This window comes from Hyperoodon ampullatus, assembly GCF_949752795.1.
Source record: "Hyperoodon ampullatus genome assembly, chromosome: 4".
Taxonomy (NCBI): domain Eukaryota; kingdom Metazoa; phylum Chordata; class Mammalia; order Artiodactyla; family Ziphiidae; genus Hyperoodon; species Hyperoodon ampullatus.
In genome coordinates, this window is record NC_136917.1 from 27,752,742 (window position 1) to 27,778,510 (window position 25,769).

Consider the following 25,769-nt stretch of genomic DNA (forward strand, 5'->3'; position numbering starts at 1 on the left):
GGTTTCAGCTCTGCATTAGCTGAGGTCTTCCTGGGGCCTGTGGAAATAACCAGGTCTCACCTGACCTTGAAAGCTGCAGCCCTGTGGACCTGTGGGGTTTGTTCACATGAGCTGACTGGACACAAGGGGGCAGTAGAGGGCAATGGCCGAATTCAGCTCTACCTCTGTGAGTGGTTCGTTCTGCCCTTGGGCATCTTCTGGTTTAGCCTCGGTTTCCTCCTCTGTGAAATGGGCTGCTACCTGCCTCATAGGGATACTGTGAGGAGGAAACAAGATGATGATGCCATCAACATTCCAACAGAGTGAGTGCCCTGTCCGTAGGGGTAAAGTACGGTTCTAGCTGATTCTAGAACAACAGGGATTACAGCCTCAGACTGAGGGAAACAGGGAAGGCAGAGTAAATGAGGGGAAGGAGCCGGAAGGAAATCCCGACACCCAGGTGAGCAGGGGTGGCGGACAGTCAGCTCCTGGTGGCGGTTACCATGCACAAAGGGCAGACCTGATTCAAGAAAAGACTGATACCTAGACTTTTTGTGTCGTATCTCTGATTTTTTTTTTTTTTTGGTACGCGGGCCTCTCACTGCTGTGGCCTCTCCCATTGCGGAGCACAGGCTCCAGACGCGCAGGCTCAGCGGCCATGGCTCATGGGCCCAGCCGCTCCGTGGCATGTGGGATCTTCCCGGACCAGGGCACGAACCCATGTCCCCTGGATTGGCAGGCGGACTCTCAACCACTGCGCCACCAGGGAAGCCCTGTATCTCTGATTTGACAGCAAATTTAAAATGTTGTGAAATGCTGTGTGGGCAGGATAAAACTAGGGGTGGTGCATCAGCTGTCAGCCTGCAATTTCAGAGCATGATTTTGGGTAACCCTGCAAGTAGGTGGTGTGCCTCCTGTACTCCCGGATCCCGGACTTATTTGTGAGTTACCAGCTGCCCTCCCCGTTTTGAGCGCAGGGGTGTCAGCTACAGACCAGAGGGACCAGAGCAACGTGTACACGAAATGGGCATGTGAGTTGTCTTCAGTCTCAAACTGAAAAAAAGATCCCTCTTTAAAACCTTCTGACTTAACCTGAAGCTTGCTTCTTTTCTTTTTTAAATGGAGGTGAAATTTACACAACATAAAAAGAACCATTTTATTTCATTTTATTTTATTTTATTTTTGGCCATGCAGTGGGCATGAGATCTTAGTTCCCCAACCAGGGATCGAACCTGTGCCCCCTGCACTGGAAGCACAGAGTCTTAACCACTGGACTGCCAGGGAAGTCCCCAAAATAACCATTTCAGGGTGGGCCCTTACTTATTTATTTATTTATTTGACTGCACCGGGTCTTAGTTGTGGCTTGTGGGATCTTTAGTTGAGGCATGTGGGATCTAGTTCCCTGACCAAGGATCGAACCCGGGCCCCCTGCATCGGGAACGTGGAGTCTTAGCCACTGGACCACCAGGGAAGTCCCAAAATAACCATTTTAAATGAACAATTCACATGTTGTACAGCCATCACCTCTATCTAGTTGTAAAACGTTCTATCACCCCGAAATGAAACCCCATCCCCATGGCAACCACAAATGCACCACCTGTCTCTGTGGATTTGCCTGTTTTGGATGTTTCATATAAATGGAATCACACATTATGTGGCCTTTTGTGTCTGGCTTCTCTCACTGAGCATCATGTTCTCAAGGTCCATTCACATTGTAGCAGGTGTCAGCGCTTCACTCCTTTTCATGGCTGAATAATATTCCATTGTACGATGGACCATGTTTTGTTTATCTGTTCATCTTGGTAGACATTTGGGTTGTTTCCAATGTGATCACACTGCTGTGAGCATTCAGGTATGAGTTTTTGCATGGATATGTGTCGTCATTTCCTTTGTCATTTTTTAAAAAATAAATTTATTAATTTATTTATGTCTGCGTTGGGTCTTCGTTGATGCGTGCGGGCTTTTTCTAGTTGCAGCGAGCAGGGGCTACTCTTCCTTGTGGTGCTTGGGCTTCTCATTGTGGTGGCTTCTCTTGTTGCAGAGCACAGGAGCTAGGCGACTGGGCTTCAGTAATTGTGGCACACGGGCTTAGTTGTTCTGCGACATGTGGGATTTTCCCAGACCAGGGCTCGAACCTGTGTTCCCTGCATTGGCAGGAGAATTCTTAACCACTGCACCGCCAGGGAAGCCCTTCATTTCCTTTGGACCTCTGCTCTATTTTGACTTTTGACCTCTATGAGAGCAGGGCAACATCTGATTCACCTTTACCTCCAAGACCCTCCAAGACCTCCAATGCACCTGGAAGGTAGTGGTTACTCAAAGAACATTCGAAGCATGGTGAATGGGAGAAAGGTGGGCGGGGCGGCGGGTGTGGAGGAAGAAGCATGGATAGATCCCACCCTACAGAGGGTGCCAGCTCATGCCCTACAAGGAACAGAGGTGACAGAATGAATGGTTTTGTTAAAGGAAAAGAAAAAGCATTCTACTGTCCTTCCCCATCTAACCAGCTCCCATTCCAGCTGAGCTGGCACTGCTGAGTTGTGGAGATGAATTAACGCTGCAGTGCTTCCCTGAGCCAGCACACCCTGCAGCTAGAGCCTCTGACAGCCCCATGCACTCTGCAAAACCTTCTGCCTGGAACTATTTCCCTAGGGAGCAAAGGAGCCAGAGCACGTGGGTCAAAGTCAGGCGGCATGAGCTGTGGTCCAAAAAAAAAAAAAAACAGTCTGGGCATGGCCAGAGAAACAGGTCTTATTTTGCAAATTCGTGCTCCACCAAGCATTAAAGGGGCACAGATGTATAGCTGGCTGCCTTTCTTTTTTTAAAAAAATTTACTTTTTAGAAGATTTAGGTTTACAGAAAAGTTGCAAGAATATTACAGAAAATTTCCGTACACCCTCCCACACACTCAGCTTCTCCTAAATTAACATTTTACATTAGGCTGATACATTTGTTACAATTAATAGACTGATATTGATACACTGTTGTTAACTGAAGCCCAGAATTTATTCAGATTTCCATAGTCCTTTTCTCCTGATATCCTTTTTCTTTCCTAGGATCCCACCCAGGTTCCCACGTAACATTCAGGCATCATGTCTCCTCAGGCTCCTCTGGGCTGTGACAGTTTCTCAGACTTTCCTTGTTCTCGATGCCCTTGACGGGTTTGAGAAGGACTGTGGCCAGAGATTTTGTAGAATCTCAGTAGGAACTTGTCTGATGTTTTTCTCACGGTTAGAGTGGGGTGCCGGGTGCTGGGAGGAGGACCACCTGTGAAGGGCCGTCTCCTTCATCTCGGGGTGGCTGCCATCAACATGACTCATCACTGCTGGTGTTGACCTCGGTCCCCTGGCTGAGTTCATGCTGGTTGGGTGTGTCCACTGTAAAGTCACACCTCCCCCCTTCCCATACTGTCCTCTTTGGAAAGAAGTCACTGTGCCCAGCCCACACTTACAGAGAAGGGGGTTACTTTCCATCTCCTTGAGGGCAGAATATCTACAGACATTATATGAAATTCTTCTCTGCAGGAAAAATTTGTCTCTTCTCCCTGTATTTGTTTATTCAATCATTTATTTACATCTGTATGGACTCATGGACATTTTATTTTAAACACTGGCTCACAATCCAATATTTCATGATATATTTTGCTGGTCAGACCAGTCCAGCATTGGCCACAGAGAGCTCTTTCAGTTGTCTATGTCCATTGGACAACTTCTGGCTGCGTTAATAGCAACAATTCATCGGAGACCAAACCCTGTGGGGTCAGCCCATGAAGAATGCTGCTTATATTCCAAATATAATATAGATGAGACCCTTCTTCTCACTGGGCCTCAGCTTTCCCCGTCCCCCCCCCCAAAAAAAGGCTTAATTAGATGATCCAATGGGAGCCCTCCAGCGCTGATTGTTTATGATTTTCTATGCTCGCAAGCAGATGTATTTTGTCCCAACTGTTTCTCAAAGCTAAACAGATTTTGTTGGTGTCATTTTGTGTGAACTCCACGCTCCTGTGGCTGGACTTGTGGGGCCTGGTGGCTGATGTCCGCTCCCTGCTGGGTCTGCAGGCCACTCTCGGAAGAGACGGGGATGGACTTGCTTGGCAGTGCCACAGAAGACACATCCTGTAAGTTTCCATGCATGCAGAAATGGGCACACGGTCTGGGCTGTGCCCAGCACTATAACTGTAGAAATGTCAGAGGTCATGCCTCCTGGGTGAAATGTCAGGGAAGGGGGTTGTTCTGCTCCGAGTCCTGCAGGGAAAGCAGTGTGGTTGTGGGCCAGAGACGTGTATGGGCGCCATCATGACGTCAGTTGCTCTGTGTCCTTGAACTAGTTGCTTAGCTTCTCTGTGCCTCCAATTCCTCATCTACTAAATACAGGTAGTGAGCCTCCCACAGAAGGGGCATGCAAGGATTAAACAAGATGATTTGTGTAAAGTGCCCAGGGGATGCCAGGCAGAAAGTCAGCCCTGGGAGGGCTTGCTGCCCTGAGCACTCAGGAGGGCTCATGGCTCTAAGGATCCAAAGCCCCAGACTTTGAGGACAGAGGGTCTGGGGCAGCCAGAGAAGCTGCCTCAAACATGTGTTCTCCTCAATGACATCTCCTGGCAGAGTCCTGCTGAGGGTCCCCGCTCTGCCAGCATTTCCCCCATGCAGCCCATCACAGAGCCCACCCTACAGGGGAAAGACTGCCCAGAGAGGGACAGCCACATCCCTGAGGTCACACAGCAGTGAGAGCCATCTCTGCCTACCCCTGTACCACACTATGCCCATGAGCCAGGTAGGGGGATCAATTTGTTCCAGGTTTCTGGGGCCAATCTGGATGGTTGGTCACCCTGGAGTACCAGCCCTTCTTCCTGCCTGAGCACATGGGCTCTGCCCGGTGTTGTCACATCCCCACAGGGTAACCTTGGGCAAATCCTTTCACCCCTCTGGGCCACCATTTCCTACTTCTGTAAAACAAGGAGTGTGTAGTAACAGTACCCCACTTCCTAGGTGTGACTGGCTGAATGATGACCCCCAAAGATATCCAGATTCTAATTCCAGGAACCCCTGAATGTTCCTTCACATGGCAAAAGGGATTTTGCAGATAGGATTAAGTTAAGGAACTTGAGATGGGGAGATGTGATCATTAATTTTATGTATTCACTTGCCTGGCCCATGGTACCCAGCTATGTGGTCAAACATAATTCTAGATGTTTCTGTTGAGGGTGTTTTTTTAGATGTGATTTACATTTAAATTCATGGACTTTGAGTCAGGCAGATTGCCTTCCATTGTGTGGGTGGGCCGTGTCTAATCAGTCGAAGGGCTCAGGAGGCAGGAGGTAAAAAAAAACTCAGGTGTGATTCATCCCGGGGCAAAATCCCTCTCCAGCTGTGGACCTATGAAATCAGGCAATGTCTCTGCTTCCGAAACATGATGGCGGGATGGACATAGAATAGATATTCTCATTCCAAATGGGAGAAATTAGAAGGAAGAAAGGGGTCACGGGTCCCAGCAAGTCTGAAACTTGGCAGGGCAAATTCCAATAGGTTTTAAGCCTGGAGAACCATCTTCTTTGGCTCAATGCCCTATCCTCCAGGTCCATGTGGTGGCATACTGCCACCGTGCTTCCTTGCACCTTTAGTCTTACTGCCACCATGCTGTGACCCACAGCTTGACCCCATCAGGAAGAGTAGCAGTATTTTAAATCAAGCACTCATGATTCACTGCTCCTAACACACTTCCCGTGAAAAAGGCAGAGTGAGTTGAGAAGCCTGGGGTCAGATCCTTGGGCAAGTCCCTGCCTCAATGTCCACATCTGTAAAATGGGTAACATTTCCCACCACACAAGGTCATGGTGAGAGCAAGAAATCATGCCAGTGCCCCGCACATAGCAGGCACTTGATAAATGTGACTGCTATGTTTTTATCATTTTCTGCCAAAGCGAATGTTTCTATCCCACTGTCTCCTGAAGCAGTTACCTCTGACCTCCTGCTTAGGGACCGAGAGATTCAAAGTGAAAAACAAAAGTGAGATTCAAAGTGAAAAAAAAAAATGTGGTCCATTTAATTATGGATCACTGGGGGCTTCCCTGGTGGCGCAGCAGTTAAGAATCCACCTGCCAGTGCAGGGGACACGGGTTCGAGCACTGGTCCAGGAAGATCCCACATGCCACGGGGCAACTAAGCCCGTGTGCCACAACTACTGAGCCTGCGCTCTAGAGCCCGCGAGCCACAACTACTGAGCCCACATGCCACAACTACTGAAGCCCACGCGCCTAGAGCCCATGCTCCGCAACAAGAGAAGCCACTGCAATGAGAAGCCTGCGCACCGCAATGAAGAGTAGCCCCCGCTCGCCACAACTAGAGAAAGCCTGCGCGCAGCAACGGAGACCCAACGCAGCCAAAAATATTAATTAATTAATTAATTTAAAAAAATTATGGATCAATGAATGTCTTCATCTAATAAAAGAGGAGTAGGAGTCTCCTACTAGTTTACTTATTTTGTCCTCAAAGGCTGTGTGATGAAACAGGGTAAACCTGAGGGGCTGGCTCTACTCTGTGGGCTGTCAGATGGGGGGCAGCCCAGGAGGAGAAACCACCTTTTACAAGGAGACCAGAGTCCAGGCTAAGAGTCTTTAGGAGGAAGAGGTCCAAACCATGGGGAATATCCATCCCGACAGGCTTCCGAGTGACATGGGAGGATCCTGCCCTTCTGTGCCTCAGTTTGCTCATCTGTTAAAGGGGGCAATAGCAAAGTTGGAACGTGAAAATGCAGGGGAGAGCTTTGCAGAGTGTCTGGCTTATGTTACACGATCACTAAAAGTTAGTTGTTAGAGTTGAGCATCACAGAGAGGCCAAAAGCAGAACGTGGACATTCTCTGCCAGCCTTAGCCGGAAGGAACAAGACTCGCAGATATTGGTAGGGCCAGAACACACCATCTGGAGCCCAGGCTGCCCGGGGTCTAATCCCCACATCATTGTTCAACCTTGACTCGACTCACCTGTGAGCCCCATTTTGCAGATAGTAAAAGTGAGTCAAGCCCAGAGCAACATGGCACTGCAGGGTCACGGAGCTGGTGAGTAGCGAGGTCAGGCTCTGAACCCAGGTCTGCCCTACGTCCAAGCGTCCGCCCTTGACCTCCACGCTAGATGATTATATTAACCGCTGCCATGAAAGGATGTCCTGTGACTTCTAACCACTCCCCTCAACGGGGCGGAGTGGATCTCCACCGGGTTGGGAACAGGAGAGGGGGAAGAAGAAAGAAAACAGCAAAAGTGACTGATCTTGCTTTGCTTTTGTTTTTTTTCTGTTTTCCTGTTCCCCCACAGCCCCTCCCGACACTCTGAACTTCAACGCGGCTCATCGTAAGCGGAAGACGCTGGTGGCCCCCGAGATCAACATTTCCCTGGACCAGAGCGAGGGCTCCCTGCTGTCCGATGACTTCCTGGACACCCCTGATGACCTGGATATCAACGTGGATGACATCGAGACCCCAGATGAGACCGACTCGCTGGAATTCCTGGGGAACGGCAATGAACTGGAGTGGGAAGGTGAGGTCGCTCGTCGCACCTGCCCAGCCCCCAAATCGGACCCCAGCGCTCCCTTTGGCTTGGGGACCAGCTGACCAGAGCCCCCCTCCTCCATCCCCGTAGGCTCAAGGGGGACAGGTCTTCCAACCCGGGGCTCCCAGGACAGCTCCTGGGACTCCATGCACATTTTCTCGTGGATTTGTGGACTTTGCTGGGAGATGTATCTTTCACCCGATTCTCAAAGGGGACCGAGACCAGAGGAAGGGCGTCCCCCTGATTCCACAGTTGTTTGTGGAGCAGGTCTTGATTGCTGTGTAGGGGGCGGCAGGGAGATCGGGTGGGGGCATGTCAGGAATAGACATCGCCTGCCTGCTCGCGTGGCCATCGGAAAGCCAGGCTCTGGGTAACGGAAAAAATGTACACAAGATAATTGCACCTGGTCGTCGGTGCTGTGAGGGAAACGAGGTGATGGGAGAGGGCAGGGGGTTCTCACTGGGGCAATTCAGACCCCCACCCGCAGGGGACACTGGGCCATGTTTGGGGACACCTGTGGTTGTCATGACTGGGGGAATCCTGGCATCAAGTAGGTGGGGTCAGGGAGGTGGCTCCACACCCCACAGCGCCTGGGATGGAGGAGGGGGCCCCACAGAGAATGACCAGCCCCCAAAGGTCAAAAGCACCCAGGCCGAGACTCCTTGAACCAAGCTACCTGGGGGTGGGGGACGCTTTGCAGGGTTGCCGGGACAGGCCTCCCTGGATGGGTGTTATTTGAGCTGACATGCCGAGGCAAGAGCACAGGTCAGAAAGGTGGCGATGGCGGTGGCCAGGGGGACGGAAGCAGAGCCACAGCACTTGCTGGGTGGATGTGGAGTACGAAGGGGAAGAGGGGGTTGAAGGTGACACCTGGGTGTGGGGTCTGAGCAGCTGGGAAAACGGCCAGGCTATTTTCTGAGGCGGGAAGATTGCAGGATGACGGGTGGGAAAGAGGCAGATATTTCAAGCGTGGTTAAGAATCCTGAGGAGCCCAGAGAGGGAAAGAATGTGTGCAAGGTCACACAGCAAGAGACGGGCTCTACCCAGGCCAACCACCTGACTGAGCACTTTCCTGTGTTCCACGGCTTGGGGAAAGAAAAATTATTATTTAGGCATGACTTTTGGACTCCCAGGTCCTCCATCTCGCCCAGCAGCCCCAATCTAACACTGCCTGTCAGCAAAGGGTAGGATGAGCGGTTTCGCCTCTGGCTTGGGGAGAGAGGAGAGGGCTCCGTGGCCACAGGCGGCAAAGGTAGCCCAGAGAGGAAAGCTGGGATGAGGTGTCCGGACTCAGGCGTCCCTTCCGCTCACCTTCCCCCCCCGCCCCCCCCCCACCCGGTTCCAGATGACACCCCCGTGGCCGCCGCCAAGAATATGCCTGGGGATAGTGCGGACCTGTTTGGGGATGGCTCAGCCGAGGATGGCAGTGCCGCCAATGGGCGTCTGTGGCGGACAGTGATCATTGGGGAACAGGAACACCGGATTGACCTGCACATGATCCGGCCCTACATGAGGGTGGTGACCCATGGAGGTGAGGCCACACCCCTTGGGCCCCCTCCCGGCTCCAGCAACTGGAGGCCCATCAGTGGCCCTCTCTGGACCTCAGTCTCTTCTTCTGAGCCAGGGGGATGTTAAATTAAGCCCTAGTGTCCGGGTGTGCAGGGGTGCAACTCGCAGGGGGGCAAGGCATAGATGTGCCGGATGCACACCGGAGGTGTCTACCAGGGTGGCTGGCGTCCCCCACCAAAGGCGGAGACAGGTCAAGCATTGGCTGGCTTCTCCAGCCAGGTTGCTGCGACTCAGAGCTGTACCCTCTGAGTGTGCGCGGTGGGCGGGAAGGGGATGGCCAGCGACGAGGCCGCTGCACAGGGCAGAGCAGGGGGCGGCTCAGAGCTGGGAGACGGCTCTACCCATCTCTGCCTGGGGCTACTCACTCACTGGCCACCTCTCCCCAGGATACTACGGGGAAGGTCTCAACGCCATCATCGTCTTTGCCGCCTGCTTCCTCCCAGACAGCAGCTCCCCCGACTACCACTATGTCATGGAGAACCTCTTCCTGTAAGTGGTCCACCCCCTCCTCCCAGCTGCCCACAGTTCTGAGGGTCCCACCCGGTGGGCCTCACGGTGCTACTGTCATCATCCCTAGCAATTATGGAGCATTTACTATGTGGCAGCCACGAAGTGAAGGGCTTGGTATGTGATAACGAATTCCACCCTCGACAGGACCCTGTGGGTTAGTTACTGTTGCCTCCCATTCTGTGGCTGCAGAGCCTGAGGCACAGAGAGGTTAAGTCACTTGCCCAAGGACACACAGGTAGAGTTTTATTATGATGGAGACAGATAATATGGATAAAGCGCCTGGCAGATGACAGTAGGAACTCAGCAAATCGTTATCACTCTTATTATCATTATTACAAAGATTTCCTTCTTACACAGCGGTGGGGGGGGGGGGCTTGGATGCCAGGTGGGCCAGAGGACAAGGAGGTAGCCAGGGAAGGTCAGATCGGAAAGTGGCCTGAGATACCAGGGAGCCCAGTCTCCCCAATCTACAGATGGGGAATTAGAGGCTGAAAGAGAAGAAAGGATTCTTCTGGGACTTCCCTGGTGGCGCAGCGGGTAAGACTAGCGCTCCCAATGCAGGGGGCCTGGGTTCGATCCCTGGTCAGGGAATTACGTCCCACATGCATGCTGCAACTAAGAGTTTGCATGCCACAACTAAGGAGCCGGAGAGCTGCAACTAAGGAGCCCGCCTGCCGCAACTAAGACCTGGTGCAACCAAATAAATAACTAGATATTTAAAAAAAAAAAAAAAAAAGGGACTTCCCTGGTGGCACAGGGTTAAGAATCCGCCTGCCAATTCAGGGGACATGGGTTCGAGCCCTGGTCCAGGAAGATCCCACATGCCGTGGAGCAGATAAGCCCGTGCGCCACAACTACTGAAGCCCGCACACCTAGAGCCCGTGCTCCGCAACAAGAGAAGCCACCATGATGAGAAGCCCGCGCACCGCAACGAAGAGTAGCCCCAACTCACCACAACTAGAGAAAGCGCATGCACAGCAACGAAGACCCAACGCAGCCATAAATAAATAAATAAATTTTTAAAGAATGTTGTTTGGAAAAAAAAGAAAGAAAGGATTCTTCTGAAATCACTTAGGGGAAGACAGGGCTGGGACAGACCCCAGGTCCCTAATGTCCGGTGCAGTGGACTATTGGCTGTGGGTACCTGTTCCCCAGGTGTATCTGGGGCTGTTGAAGCCCACCTCCCAGGATTAATGGAGACCATGCATATAAATCACTTGGCATCTAGTAAGTGCTCAATAAAATAGTAACTACTACAATCACTGTGCCCACTGACACAAATTTGGGGTGGGCTGGGGTCATCCCCCACCCCCCGCTCGGGCCGAGTATGCCAGGACAGCCAACAACACCTGAACAGGTGTGGCTGGCAGAGCCAGGGCAGGCGGAGGCAGAAAGGGCAGGTGCCCCAGGGGTTCAGTCCCGGGAACTGGGCTTCCTGACTCTGAGCCCCTCCATCGGGTCCCCTGTCGTCTGTGTCCCGTGACCAGGTACGTCATCAGCAGTCTGGAACTCCTTGTGGCTGAGGATTACATGATCGTGTACCTGAATGGGGCCACGCCTCGGCGGAGGATGCCCGGCATCGGCTGGCTGAAGAAGTGTTACCAGATGATTGATAGGAGGTGAGTGGGTGGGGCTGGGGGACCTTGTCGGGGTGCAAGGGGCCCTGAGGTCCCTCTGAAAGGTGTGTAGTGGTCAGCTGGGGCGGCTGTAACAAAGCACCAGACTGGGTGGCTTATACAATAGATATGTGTTGTCTCCTAGTTCTGGGGGCTAGAAGTCCGAGATCAAGGTGTCTGCAGGGTTGGTTCTTTCTGGGGCCGTGAGGGAGAAGCTCCCCTGTGGACACCTGTGTGCAAATGTCCCTTTTTTATAAGGACACCAGTCATAGTGGATTAGGGGCCCACCCTACTCCTATATGACCTCACCTTAACTAATTTCTCCTACAATGACCCTCTTCCCAAATAAGGGGGCTGCAATTCAACATGCCCATAATAGGTGCTCAGAACCAGGGGGCCCCAGAAAATCTTTCAGAAATGGGAGACGGGGCGGCTTCCCTGGTGGCGCAGTGGTTGAGAGTCCACCTGCCGATGCAGGGGACACGGGTTCGTGCCCCGGTCCGGGAAGATCCCACATGCCGCGGAGCGGCTGGGCCCGTGAGCCATGGCCACTGAGCCTGCGCGTCCGGAGCCTGTGCTCCACAACGGGAGAGGCCACAACAGTGAGAGGCCCGCGTACCGCAAAAAAAAAAAAAAAAAAGAAAGAAATGGGAGATGGTGTGGCCATGAAGTCAAATGCTCAGACTCTAAATTAAGAGAGATTGGAGACCGGACATCAGCTCTGCCACCTGCAAACTCTGCGAGGGGGCTTAGCTTTACCGAGATTCCACCTCCTCCCTGCCAATGGAGATAAGCATAGCACCTCCTGGGCACAGAGAGAAGGTAACACCGGTTAGGTGCTCCCTCCCTGGGGCTTTCCCAAGGAGCCCATCTTGCTTCCTCTGTCTCCCCACGCAGACTGCGGAAAAACCTGAAGTCCTTAATCATCGTCCACCCGTCCTGGTTCATCCGCACCGTGCTGGCCATCTCCCGCCCTTTCATCAGGTAAGATCATGACCTGTGCCCGGATAGCCACCTGGGTTTTTGTGTGTCTTATTTTTTAATCTGCATTTTCCAGCTCCTCTCTGATGAATCTATACTGTTGCGTTAAACAATTTAAAATCATATGTATTGTTATTTAGTGACGAACATCACATCACGGAGTGGGGGGTGGGAATAGTAACAACCGGCTCTCCCATATTGAATGTTGGATACCTTTTAAAGTTTACAACCACAGCCCTGAAAGGTTGACCTGGCCATGCCCGTTTCATGGATGTGGAAACTGAGGCTCAGAATATTCCCGGGAATCACCCAGAGTCACACAGCAAGGTCACCAGCCCACCACATGCCCTCAGAAGGAAGCCCGGCTCCATCCACTCTGGAATCTGTGAGGGAGGGGCATTAGGATGTCAGGAGGGTCTGACCCACTCCTGGACAATGATGTGGTGAATCGATACATGTGTGTTTTGGGGGTGCCCGAGATTACCCTCAGGTTTGATGATTTACCTAGAGGACTCACAGAACCCAGAAAAGCTGTTGTGCTCAGGGTTACAGGTGATTAGAGAGAAAGGATGAAGATTGAAATCAGCAAAGGAAAAAGGTGCGTATGGGGCTTCCCTGGTGGCGCAGTGGTTGAGAGTCCGCCTGCCGATGCAGGGGACACGGGTTCGTGCCCTGGTCCGGGAGGATCCCACATGCCGCAGAGCGGCTAGGCCCGTGAGCCATGGCCGCTGAGCCTGCGCATCCGGAGCCTGTGCTCTGCAACGGGAGAGGCCACAACAGTGAGAGGCCCGTGTACCGCAAAAAAAAAAAAAAAGGTGCGTATGGGAGTCCAGGAGAAGCCAGAAGGGAGCTTCTGATTGCCCTGTCCCAGTGGAGTTGTACCCAAAGCCCTTCGTTCTCCCTGCAATGACGTGTGACCACGTGTAGGAAGTACTGCCAACAGAGAAGCTGACCTTGGTGTCCAGGGTTTCCACCAAGGCGTGGCCACACGGGGATGGAGTGCCCACGCAGCCCCCTTAGTTCCTCAGTAACTGATATGATGGCCCAAGACCCCACCAGGAAGCACATCTTTAGCACAGACTATGGGCCCTGGGTAAATGAAGACGCTTACCAGACGGGACATTCCTAGGGCTTACAGGTGACCTCCTGTGAGTTTCAGGGGCTGGTTCCTTCTTTGGAATGTGCACGAGATAGAAGCACCTGTACACACAGAGCAAGTGAAACAAAATTAGTCATGTTAAACGCCCTCGTCAATCACATAAAATTAAACGTACATTTAATGTAATATAATTCAAAACATTGAATTAAATGAAGACCCTTCATTTCCACGTTCCCGGTGAAGAATCTGTGATGAGTTTAATAGACGGGGCCAAACTTTGCCTTGAGAGCATCACAGCGCTGAGGCAAGGAGGCAACTTCAGACGCGCTGTTCAGTGACTCCCAAGCACTCTCAGACATTTGCACATTAGTGAAATCGGGCCTTTAATACACTAATTATGGGTCATTTGTGCTGATGATGACAATTACTGGGCAAAACGGTAGACACACACTTCAGCCTAACAGAATTGCCTTCTGTCCTCGACATCCCATAATTCGGGAACCGAAATTTGCCTTGAATGCAGATAATTCTCTCACTTTGGGTTGCTTTTCCTACTTTTATTTTATTATTTTTTTGGCCATGCTGCACAGCCTGTGGGATCCTAGTTCCCCAAGTGGGGATCAAACCCGCACCCTCAGCAGTGAAAGCGTGGAGTCCTAACCACAGGACCGCCTGGGAATTCCCTGGGTTGCTTTTCCTGTGGTGAATTTCAAAGGTCTCATTTTGAGCTTTCAGAGAAATAGGAGGGGAGAGTGGGGTAAAGTAAGCTTCCCTGTTTAAAAGCCGAGGGAAGTGGAGACAGATTCTGAGCTGCCACCGGGCCCTAGCCGTGAGGTTCTGTGATTGTATCTCAAAAAGAACTCCTGTTTATTCCACGATGATCTGAACATGGGCATGTGCCTCGCCCTGGACTGGAATTCTCCCTCCCGAGAGCCCTGCTTCCCAAGACAGAGCTCAGCTCACAGGCAGACAGCATCGTCACGTGGAAACCGGGTACCCATTTCCAACAACGGACATGGCAGCTTTACCATGGCGTCCTCACGATGTGATCTCGCCTGTATTAACAGCCCACTGCTCAGACCACAGGTGTCGCCTCTGTGCCCCCTAAAAAAACCTTTGCAACCAATCAGATCATCCACCCTCAGAGCCTCCCAGACCCGGGGTATTCAGGTAGAGTGGGTCTGAGACTCACTCCCTGTCCCTGGGCCCTTTACTTTTCTGTCACACCAACTGGAGGAAGAACTCATGTTCCAAGAATAATTTTTTTTTTAATTAAGAAAATAAATTTCGGGACTTCTCTGGTGGTGCAGTGGTTAAGAATCTGCCTGCCAATGCGGGGGACACGGGTTCGAGCCCTGGTCCGGGAGGATCCCACATGCCACGGAGCAACTAAGCCCGTGTGCCACAACTACTGAGCCTGTGCTCTAGAGCCCGCGAGCCACAACTACTGAGCCCGTGTGCCACAACTACTGAAGCCCACACTCCTAGAGCCCGTGCTCCACAACAAGAGAAGCCACCACAATGAGAAGCCCGCGCACCACAACGAAGAGTAGCCCCCGCTCGCCGCAACTAGAGAAAGCCCACGTGCAGCAACGAAGACCCAACGCAGCCAAAAATAAATAAATTTTTTAAAAATTTTAATTTTTTAAAAAAGATGATTCTTTAAAAAAATAATAATAATAAAGAAAATAAATTTCTTTATTGGACCTGGTGGTCCAATGATTAGGACTCTGCTCTTTCACTGTTGAGGGTGCGGCTTCAATCCCTGGTGGGAGAAATAAGATCTGCAAGCTTTGTAGCTCAGCGAAAGAAAAGAAGGAAGGAAGGGAGGGAGGGAGGGAGGAAGGAAGGAAGGAAGAGAGAGAGAGAAAGAAAGAAAGAAAGAAAGAAGAAATTTCAACTGCACGAAAGCGGTGGGGTTTATTTATTCCGGTACACATGGCCGCTTTGTGACTCTCTGTGGGAAAACCGTCTATCATTCCCTGATCGGTTACCAGTGGCCTCTGCTGATTAACCTGTGTATTTTTCTCTTATGGACACTGCAAACTGTAACATTCCTCATGGGTCTCCGTTTTCGCCGGGTGCCGGAAAGTTTGAGCCGAATTCTTATCTAATCTCTAAAAATAGATGTAAAACTTCTTGACACAGTTTTGTAACTATGTGACTCTATCTTACTTTTTTTCTTTTCTTTATTGTTATTTGATTATTTTATGACTTAGTGTCCTGTTACATTCTCTTGGCCTTGTATTTCTCATCGTTAGAAAAACCGATGTGAGGGGCTTCCCTGGTGGCGCAGTGGATAAGACTACACACTCCCAGCGCAGGGGGCCTGGGTTCCATCCCTGGTCAGGGAACTAGATCCCACATGCATGCCACAACTAAGAGTTTGCATGCCACAACTAAGAAGCTTGTGTGCTGCAACTAAGGGGCCCACCTGCCGCAACTAACACCCGGTGCAACTAAATAAATAATTTTTTTAAAAAGAAAAAAAAAACTGATTTGACCTTGAAAAAAGTTTATTGGACATTTTACCAAAATTAGGTTTAAGGTAATTTTTTAAAAAAATAATCACGAGTTCAAAGCAATGCACTGGTGACAAAGCACCTCAGTGGGTAGCAGACAGCCAGAGCTGGGGTTTGGACCTGAACAAGCCATTCATCCCGAAAGAATGTGGAATGAATCAGCAGTCCCCATGTGCACCTGTCTCGTGACCAAATGACTACTGGTGCCATCCGAGCAGTGGCGATTGTGCCAGAAAAGCATTCTTGGGAAGATTCACACAGAGGAGCAACTCCTGGGGTGGATGGAGCCTGGAGTCTAGCATCATCTTTCCTCTCTGCTTCCTTCAAAGAATTTCCTCAGCTCAGCAAGGACGGGTGTCCTACACGTGGTTCAGGACGCTTCTCTTCTTGCAAGGGGAGACCCTGGGTTCTGCTCTGTTCCCCCACTAGGGGCCAGGGGTGGAGGCTGGCATAGGTGGGGAGGGAAGCTTGGGCAAAGGTGCTTGGGGCATCCTGGAATAGTGTTGCGTGTGCATCCCTGTCTGCCATTGCTCCTTCTGGCCCTGAGGGGCCACCCTGAGGGCTGGCTTTCAGGTGTCTCCCTGCTTCTTCTCCCACCAGCGTCAAGTTCATCAACAAGATCCAGTATGTGCACAGCTTGGAAGATCTGGAGCAGCTCATCCCCATGGAGCACGTGCAGATCCCAGACTGCGTGCTACAGTGAGTGTCCCTGGGCCATGGGAATAACCCCCCACCTCCATCCCCATTTCCCCCAGGCTGCTCACCTCTCCGCCACCTCTACTCAGCTCAACCGAGCTGCCAGGGAACCAGGCCTGTGTGGGAAAGCAGAAAAGAAGGAAATACAGTGAAACAAGCTCCTGTGAAATTACAGAACACAGCGGGCCTGGCTATCTAGTGCAGGCCGGGGGCCAGTGAGCCCTGGCCCCCTGGCTTGTCTTTATAAATAAAGTTTTATTGGCACACGGCTACACGCATCCATTTACAAACCATCCACGGCTGCTTTCGAGCTACAACAGAATCGAGAGGTTGCCACAGAGACTGGCCTGCAAAGCCAAAAATACTGATTCTCTGGCCCTTTACAGAAAAACTTTGCCCTGATGGAGGGGCCTGTAGACCAAACCCGTGTCAATGAGAGGGTCGCTTTATACTGGCTGTGTTCGGGGCTGATGCAAAAAATGTCCACTGAGCCGCATCTACTCCAGATGCTGGAATATACCAACAAAACAGATATCCTCTGCCCTGGGGGGTCGGGGGGGCGTGGGCAGGCTTGTAAAGCAACTGCAGGAAACAAAAAAGACCAGTAGACCCGTCAGCTCCGGCTGTCCTTTCTGCTCTAAGACCTGGCGTGTATTCAGATGTGACAGTGAGATTGCTTCCCTGTTCCCAGAGGGAAGGGGATTCCCAGGCTGCATCTCACGTGCTTTCCTTTCTCTCTCTTCCAGGTACGAAGAGGAAAGGCTCAAGCCCAGGAGAGAAAGGTCTGTGCGGAGTGGCCTGTGCCCGGGCCAGGTTAGGGCTGACGCTGAGCCGGGCCCACAGCTGGGGGGAAATTGGTGGCTTCCGCTCAGTGGGGACCCATGTCATGCACGCACGGAGCTCAAGGCCCTGCCCTTCTTTCGAGGGCTTGGAGTCAGATCCAGGCTCAAATCCAGGCTCCCTCACTTAGTCACAGAGTGACATTAGGCAAGTGAAAAGTTCACAGCCACCCTGAGGGTTATTGTGAGAAATCAGGACCAATGTAACCCACCGGACAGAAATAGTAGACTCCATAGAGAGTCATCCTAGTAATCCTGATGGCAGTGGGGGGAACACAACCGGCTCCATGCTCGCCCCTGCCAGACTTACCCCAGAATCGCCCCTTCACTGACTTATTGGCTAATTTTCGAGAGTGGCAGTGCTCACAGAACTTCAGGACTATTTCGGTCCCACCCAGTTATGGAGCCCTTATACCATTCCTGTATCCTTTCTCATCCCCCCCCATTCCCACCCCTCCACCCCAAGAGGAGGGCAGGGCCAGGATTCCTAAAAGCGTCTGATAGGCTGGGAATCCGAGGCTCAGAGAGGGCAAGACACCTGCTCAAGGCCACACAGCAAGTCTGAGAAAGAGTTGGGGCTTTCAGTGAGTCGAAAGCATGCCAGGCCCTGTGCCAGCCTGGGGGAGAGTGAGGCGATTAAGACTGAGTCCTGGTCCAGAAGTTTCCTCAAAGGGCAAAGGGGAGGGTTGCCTCACCGAGTGAGGAAAGCAGATCCTGGGGCAGGACGGGTGATGTCGGCAGATGAGACACATAATGAGAAAAATTACGGCGGCTTCACACAGCGTCGTTTAATAGTGATGAGTGTGAGTGGAGCGGAAGGGGGCATGGAGGGCAGCAGGATCCGCCATCCCACGCCTTCCAGGGAGTTTTCCTCCTTCCCCTCCTCTCTCTTCTCTACTCCCTCCCTCCCTCCCCTTCCTCTTTCCTTCCTTCCTGTCTTGTTTTTTTTTTTTTTTTTCAATATCTTTAGTTGCAGTAAAATACACAGGACATAAAATTCACCATCTTAACCATTTTTAAGTGCACAGCCCAGTGGCATTAAGCACATTCACATTGTTGTGCAACCAGCCCCACCATCATCTCCAGAACTTTCTCATCTTCCCAACCTGAAACTCTGTCCCCATGAAACACTGACTCCCCAGCCCCTCCCCCAGGCCCTGGCCCCCACCATCTACTTCCTGTCTCTGTGGATCTGACTCTCTAGGACCTCGTGTGAGTGCAATCAGACAGTATTTGTCCTTCTGCATCTGGTTCATCTCACTGAGCATAAGTTTCCCAAGGTTCATCCACACTGTAGCAGGTGTCAGAATCTCCTTCCTTTTTAAGGCTGAGTAATATTCCAGTGTGCGGATAGACCACATTTTGTTCATCCATCACCTCTCGATGGACACTGGGGGTTTCCACCTCTTCTTGGCTGTTGTGAATTGTGCTGCTGTGAACACGGGTGTACAGTTATCTATTCAAGTGCTTGCTTTCACTTCTTTGGGGTGTATATAGACCCAGGAGTGGAGTTGCTGGATCTTATGGTAACTCGATGTCTCATCTTTCGAGGAGCAGCTAGAATCTTTGCCACAGCGGCTGCCCCATTTGACATCCTCACCCCACCAGCCACGCGCAGTTCCAATTTCTCCACATCCTCGCCAACATAGTAACATAACAAATGTTCTACATTTAAGGTAGTAGCCATCCTGAGAACTTCCCTGGCGGTCCAGTGGTTAAGACTCTGTGCTTCCACTGCAGGGGCTGTGGGTTCGATCCCTGGTTGGGGAACGGAGATCCCGCACACCACGTGGTGTGGCCAAAAAAGATTTTTTTTTAAATTTTAAAGGTAGTAGCCATCCTGATGGGTGTGAGGTAGTCATGTCTGTCGGTCTGGCTTCTTTCTTTTCCTCCCTTTCTCCCCACCCCCAGGTCCCCCTCTCCTCTGTCTCTCTGTCTGAGTTACGCTCCTCCCGCCTCCTGAGCCTTAGCTATGGATGGGAGTAGACAGGTGACAGGACAAGCAGGGCGCCCACCTTCCAGAATCACAGCACACGGGCAGCAGCGTCCAGGGAGCAAGTGCATGAGGCCCCTGCGGCGGCGATAAGCTGAGATAAGCGCCCCCAAGGAATGGCCCACAGCCCCTGCCCCTCCCCCCCACCAACCATCTGCATCCATCTTCATGAACCCCTGGTCATCCCATCACACAGTCCCCCCTCTGGGCCCCCGCGTTTCCCCGGGGGCAGCCAAACCCTCTCCTGATCGCTGTCGGGCCATGGTGGGTCCAGACAGAGGGGCCAGTGGGAGCTGAGAGCCCCTGGGCCCACTCGGCTGGCTGGTTATCCCTCGTCACCTCTTTCTGTCCCCAGCGCAAGGCCGCAGCCAGAGTGTGTCCTGCCCAGGTCTGAAGAGAAGGTGGAGGCGGGGCTGGCGGAGGACAGGTAAGTGTGTGCAGGTGGCCACAGGGCCAGAGCCCACACCCGCGGGGGCCTGCTGAGCCCAGGGAACCTCAGATGAAGGTGATCTGACATTACCAGGGTGCTGAAGTAAGACCACCACTGTGAATCGGCCAGCATGAGGCCCATTCCATCGAGCCATTTTAATGTAAATTTAGTGCATCTGTAGTTTTGGGCAACCAGCACCTTCTCCAGTTCCGGAACATTCCACAGCCCAGAGGGAGACCCTGTACCCTGTTAAGCAGTTGTTCCCATTCCTATCCTCCTCTTTTTTTTTTTTTTTTTTACCCCGGTCTGGGCCGCGGCATGAGAAATCTTAGTTCCCCAACCAGGGATAGAACCTGTACCCCCTGCAGTGGAAGCACAGAGCCCTAACAACTGAACCGCCAGGGAATCCCTCCTTTTTTTTCTTTTTTGCGGTACGCGGGCCTCTCACTGTTGTGGCCTCTCCCGTTGCGGAGCACAGGCTCCAGACGCACAGGCTCAACGGCCATGGCTCACGGGCCCAGCTGCTCCGTGGCATGTGGGATCTTCCTGGACCGGGGCACGAACCCGTGTCCCCTGCATCGGCAGGCGGACTCCCAACCACTGCGCCACCAGGGAAGCCCCCTCCTGTTTTTTTTAAATCCAGCAACTCTCTACTGAAAGTCCTTTAGTGCCTCACCCTGGGATGTGTAGACAGATGGCACGACCCCCTCCCTGGCCTCTAGAGGCCCCTCCCACCTTTCCTGTCTCTTTCTTCAGGTCTGCCTCCTGCATTTGACCCTTGTCGTACCCTCCTTCTCCTGTCCTTGAGCTCCTTGAGGGCAGCGGTTGCATCTTGGGACCACTGCCCCCTCCTCCTCCCACCCTGCATCCAGCACAGGCCAAGCATGGGGACCAGGGGCAGCTGATGTGGCCGAGAGACCAAGATCTGCTCTCAGATGAAGGTTCCAGCTGGTGACCTTTGTGCAGGTCCCAGTGGATGGGTTCAGCCTTCCCAGTGGGTGGACCTGGAGCAGCAACAGTGATTTCATTTTGTGGCAGTGAAGGGGCTCAGCCATTCTCACGACTGCCTGTCCTGGCTCGTTTGTTACACAGCTGACACGTGCTGATACTTGCTTTGTGCCAGATCAGGGCGAAGCCATATTGGCCCTCATGGGGCTCATGGCCAAATGCCAAGCCTCCCCAGACAGGCAACTAATGCTGAGACTCCTTCCTTTTCCCACAGGTCTGCTCTGGCCACAGAAGATCAGGAAACAAGGTGGGTGGGAAGTGGGGCAAGCTTGGCACCTTTTTTTGGGAAACATTCTATGTGGAACCTACCCTGGGATGAGTGCCTCATGACTTATTGTTGATGGGGGGAGGATGCTGCACCAGGGAGGCAGGGAGACCGTGGTTACCATGACAACAGGGCCTCCTCTGGGGCCAGGCAGCCGGTCCCTGCTCCACTCCAGTGGGGCGTCATTAACAGGAGGTCCCAGAGCTGAGCCACACAGCGGCCCTGACTGAGATGTCCACCCAGAGCCAGGCCCCCTGAAGCCCAGGATTTTACTCAGCCAGAGGGTGCACTGTCTGCCCACAACCTATCTCAGTGTGTCTACCTGGCTCTGGATGCCAGGAAAAGCCTCCCTGTGTGTCACGGGTCCTGGAGACCACCCTCGGGGGCAGTGGTTTGCTAGAAGGACTCACAGGACTCAGCAAAGCTGATCTGCTGACAGTTATGGTTTATTAAAGTGGAAGTGTGGGTACAGCTCAAAGTCAGCAATGGGAAAAAGAGCGTGGGGTGGGGTGAGGGGAGACAGGTGCACGCTTCCAGTTGTCTCCCAGGGGAGTTGTTTTGGGACAGCCCTTAATTCTCCCAGCAGCCAGGTGTGGTGATGTACACCAAGTGTCACCAACCAGGTGTGCTCATGTGAGCCCTGGTGTCCAGGGTATTTACTGGGGGTCAGTCATATGCATGGTGGACCACCCATGTGGCTGACCTTAGTCTCTAGCCCCTCCAGAGGTTGAACTGATACCACATGGTCCATGGCTCCTGCCTTAAATCCCATTGTCAGTATAGTCTATCCAGGGTGACCCCAGGTCCCAGGCAAACAAAGATACTCTTATCAGGAAGGACGTTCAAAGGGCTTAGAGGTGACCTCCCAGAAGCCAGGCAAGGGCCAGACCTTCCTTTGGAAGCTGCGGGGTTAATCCCTGACAACACACTCTGCTACAAATATGTTACATGGCCCAGCCACATGCCTTAATACTACCCATGTGACCCAAGAAGCCCCAAGCTGAGAAATAAACATAAAAAATCGTCTTAGATCAGCACTGCCCTGGGGACACTGAATAGAAGCAAGTTCTCAATGCATTTCTGACAAGACCATCTCAGTCCTTCTGGAGCTGAGTTCCCATCCACAGACACAAAACACGCAAGGAAATCATTCACCATGAGAAAAAGTCGGCGGGTACAACAAATAGCAGCATTAGACCTCCTCCTGGGAATCCTCAGGTAGAGATGATAAAAACAAGCATGTTTAAAATGATTAAATACATAAAAGAAGGAATGGTTGGGAGCAATGGATGGATGGACAGATGGATGGATGGGTGGATGGATGGGTGGATGGATGGATGGATGGGTGGGTGGGTGGATGGATGGATGGATGGGTGGGTGGATGGATGGATGGGTGGGTGGATGGATGGATGGGTGGGTGGATGGATGGATGGGTGGGTGGATGGATGGACAGATGGGTTGGTGAGTAGATGGGTGAGATGAAGCCTCCCTCCAGTCTGATCGAGGGCACCAGCCCTGGGGCCTTGTTCTTTGGCTGGGGCACCAAGGAAGAAGTCCCCTTCAGAACCATACCTAGAAGGTGGGTGACAGGTGGCAGACCTTGAAAGGCAGGTGCCACTCTTGCTGCTGAGGGCACACTGAAGCTGATTAGATCATTCTTTTGGATTCCCCACACATGGAACATTTTCCACTTTCTTTAAATACAATAATAATAACTTGACTGTGTTTCTGCCTCTCCAGCATGTCCTGAGGTGACATGAGCACAGAGGAGGACACAAAAGAAGATCCCAGATGCCAGGAAACCTCTGTCGGACACCCTCTGACCCTGGATCTTGTCCCCACCTCATCCTGAGTCACAGTCTCCGGGGGGTGTCCGTCTCCTCCATCCATGTCTGAAACCCCACATCCTTTCCAGCTGCTTGAAAACTTTTTTTTTTAATGATGCAGTATTAGTGCGTTCTGGAAAAGGACCCAGTTCTCTACCCTCCCACACTCATGAGCTCATGGCCAAGAAGAGCAAGAAGCGTTGAGCATGGCCTGTACATCCTTGGTGGCCTCAGAGACCCCACCACCACCACCACACCACTGCACAGAATCCTGGTCAGGACCCTTCTCTTGCTTGTCACCTGGTTCAGGTTGGAGCCACAGATGCCCATCGACTCCCTGGCCGGGTCTGGATTCCTTCTTGTGCCTTTCCTGCCAGAACGGCCCCCGCAGCCCTGGGCATCTGGCCTGGAAACTCAGCCCGCACCCCCGGCAGCGCCGTGCCCCCAGGGCAGTGCCCAGCCTTTGAACTCACAGCTTTTCCTTTGAACAGCCCTCCCCTTGCCTCTTATAACTTCCACCTTCTTAGGGAGCATCAGAGCCCACAGCACCAGTGAGGGCTGCTGATAATCATCCTTGTTCTACAGTTGTGAGACCACATCCCCCTCAATCTAGAACATTCTCAAGCCCCTTGAATGCAGAGGCCATGCCACAGGGCAATCCCGATCAATACCTCCTACCGAGGGAACAAGCCTCCCCACTTCCCTAATCCCCCCGACAACACGGGGTTGGCATGCGCCCCTTGGGCTCCCACCAGGAACAGAGGCCGAGAAGCCAGTGCTGAAATAAGTTCATCCCAGAAACGCAGATCGAGAAAAAGGAAGATACAGGGTACTGAACGTTCGAGTGTTACAAAGGTCACAGGGGAGAATAAAAACCAGCGGCCTGGATGCTACGACCACCTGCATTCAAAGGAAGCAGATATCCTTAGGACAAAAAAAACATTTTTCTAATGCAGTTGAAACACCAGTCAGGTCGGAGCTAAAGGGAGTGAGTTCCCCATCTCTAGAGGCATTCAAGAAAAGGCTGGACGGTACTTGCACAAAGTGGCCCTCTGCGGTCCCCTCCAACCCTGAGAGTCTCTATGAATCTGAGCAAAAGTCGAGCAGGTGCATCATCCGGCCCCTCTTGCTGGCTCTGTAGCTGGCTTCTTAGTGGGTGTCATCCAGGTTTGGTTGACCCTCCCTCCCCCAATAATTTCCCAGTAGGAGATTCTTGGCCTCAAAGGAGATGTTGAATGCTTCTCCACCTGGGACATCAAGGGGATGCCTTTGCGGTTATCCCAATGGCAGGAGGGAGCCAGTGGTGTTCAGTGCTGAGCGAAAGGGACAGCAGTGCTTCCTGCATGTCAAGGAATTGTCCCACCCCAAATGCCAGTGGCTCCTGCCTTGGAAAATTCGGGGTTTCTAAGCAGCCTTGGGCCTGCATCTTCTGGAACCCAGCAGTGCTCCGGTGAGGCCAGGGCATTTGGGAATCTGGTGGGGTTTTTTAATTTGTGTTTCTGCTCTGTTTCCCAAATGTCAAATAAAGGACAGGGACCGTGTTCCAGGCACAGATGAGTTACCTGGAGGCTGAGGCAGGAGAGGCTGGTGGATGGGCCTCTGCAGGCTGCCCTCCGAAAGGCCGCTCCATCCTGGGCCCACTTGTCCCCCACCCCTGCCCAGAGCGCCTCCTTTTCTAAAAGGTGCCTGGGCATCTGCCAGGTCACCCCGAACTCCAGGTTCAGGTGGCTGGCTCTGCTCAGGTGAGTGGGACGCGAGGCCTGCAAGTCCACAGTAAATGCAATAACTCCTGGAAAGCCAGTGCTCCACTGGAAGAGAAAAAGGAGCCCGCAATAGGAACAGATGCATTCCACCTAACCCGACAATTACTGAGCGGCTGTAGAGGCGACAGCAGGACGAAAGAGGCAGACCCATCCCGTCCTCGAGGAGCCTGCAGCATAACAAGAAATTCCAGCACGGACCCCCTGGTTCACCGTGGCCCACCGACCACCCCTCCGGACCACCAGCAGACAAAGACAACGGGCAAGTGGAACCAAGGACCCCTACCCAACCTCACAGCCCCTCCAGAATAGAAAGAGACCCCCAGGGTGGCTGTCTCCAGGTCGGCCACCTGTCCACAGGTGTGTGAAGTTCTGAGGCACAGCTCCATCCATACGGGGCCACTGTGTCCTCGGTAGCACCTAGGGCTGCTACCCACACCCTCTGAAATCGGCTTTGCGAAAGATTTGTATCTGCGGGGCAGTTTTTGGCTGAAATGCAACGGATGTCGAGCCCTCCTTGTAATGGAACATTGAGTTTTCCTCTTGTGACACATGGGATGCATCGTAAGTCCCTGCCCAAGTTGTAGTTCACACACCCATCCTTCCGACGGCGAGTTTTGTGGTTTTTAAAAACAAAAACAATTCATTCTGATTACTGTCGTGATATGAAGGCATCATTTCCATGAGCTTTGGGGGATTTTTATGTGAAATAAATAAACTATCACTGACAAGGGAGGTTTGTGACTTTTGTCCACGTCCAAGGGATGTGGCACTGGTCTTGGTCGTGGTGCAGAGGAAGGAGCTTTCACGGGATGGGAGGGGTCACAGCTCAATGCCAAGCAACCTTGGGCAACCTTGGGTGACTTTGGGCCATGGCCTATATCCTCTTCCTTCTATCTCCCATCTGCAGAATGGGAGCCCTGGCTGGGTTCTTCCCGAGGCCCCTTTTGGCTCTGCCTGTCTGTGATTCAGGTTCCTTTCCTGTCCCCAGTCTTCTCTGGAATCAAACTTAGTCAAAGTTAATAATATTAATTACTAGTATTAAGCAATTCTCCAATCCCCAGCAGACACCAGCTGGGTATCCTACAATTTATCTCAATCCTGACACTACCGGTTCGGGCAGACCTTACAGGCT

At 52.3% G+C, this 25,769-nt stretch overlaps 1 protein-coding gene across 1 annotated transcript in view; it reads left to right on the top strand.

Annotated features, from left to right (window-relative positions):
- Positions 1-19,776, top strand: part of ATCAY (ATCAY kinesin light chain interacting caytaxin) — a gene marked incomplete at both ends in the record, with an annotated part of 28,623 nt that extends 8,847 nt beyond the window's left edge. Inside the window, 9 exons of the mRNA XM_079704074.1 lie at positions 4,038-4,096; positions 7,287-7,508; positions 8,866-9,051; positions 9,476-9,578; positions 11,087-11,218; positions 12,113-12,199; positions 16,418-16,516; positions 17,260-17,295; positions 19,701-19,776. Coding sequence (XP_079560200.1) covers positions 4,038-4,096; positions 7,287-7,508; positions 8,866-9,051; positions 9,476-9,578; positions 11,087-11,218; positions 12,113-12,199; positions 16,418-16,516; positions 17,260-17,295; positions 19,701-19,776 — 1,000 coding nt within the window. The remainder of the gene's footprint in view (positions 1-4,037; positions 4,097-7,286; positions 7,509-8,865; positions 9,052-9,475; positions 9,579-11,086; positions 11,219-12,112; positions 12,200-16,417; positions 16,517-17,259; positions 17,296-19,700) is intronic.
- Positions 19,777-25,769: the final 5,993 nt, after the last annotated feature.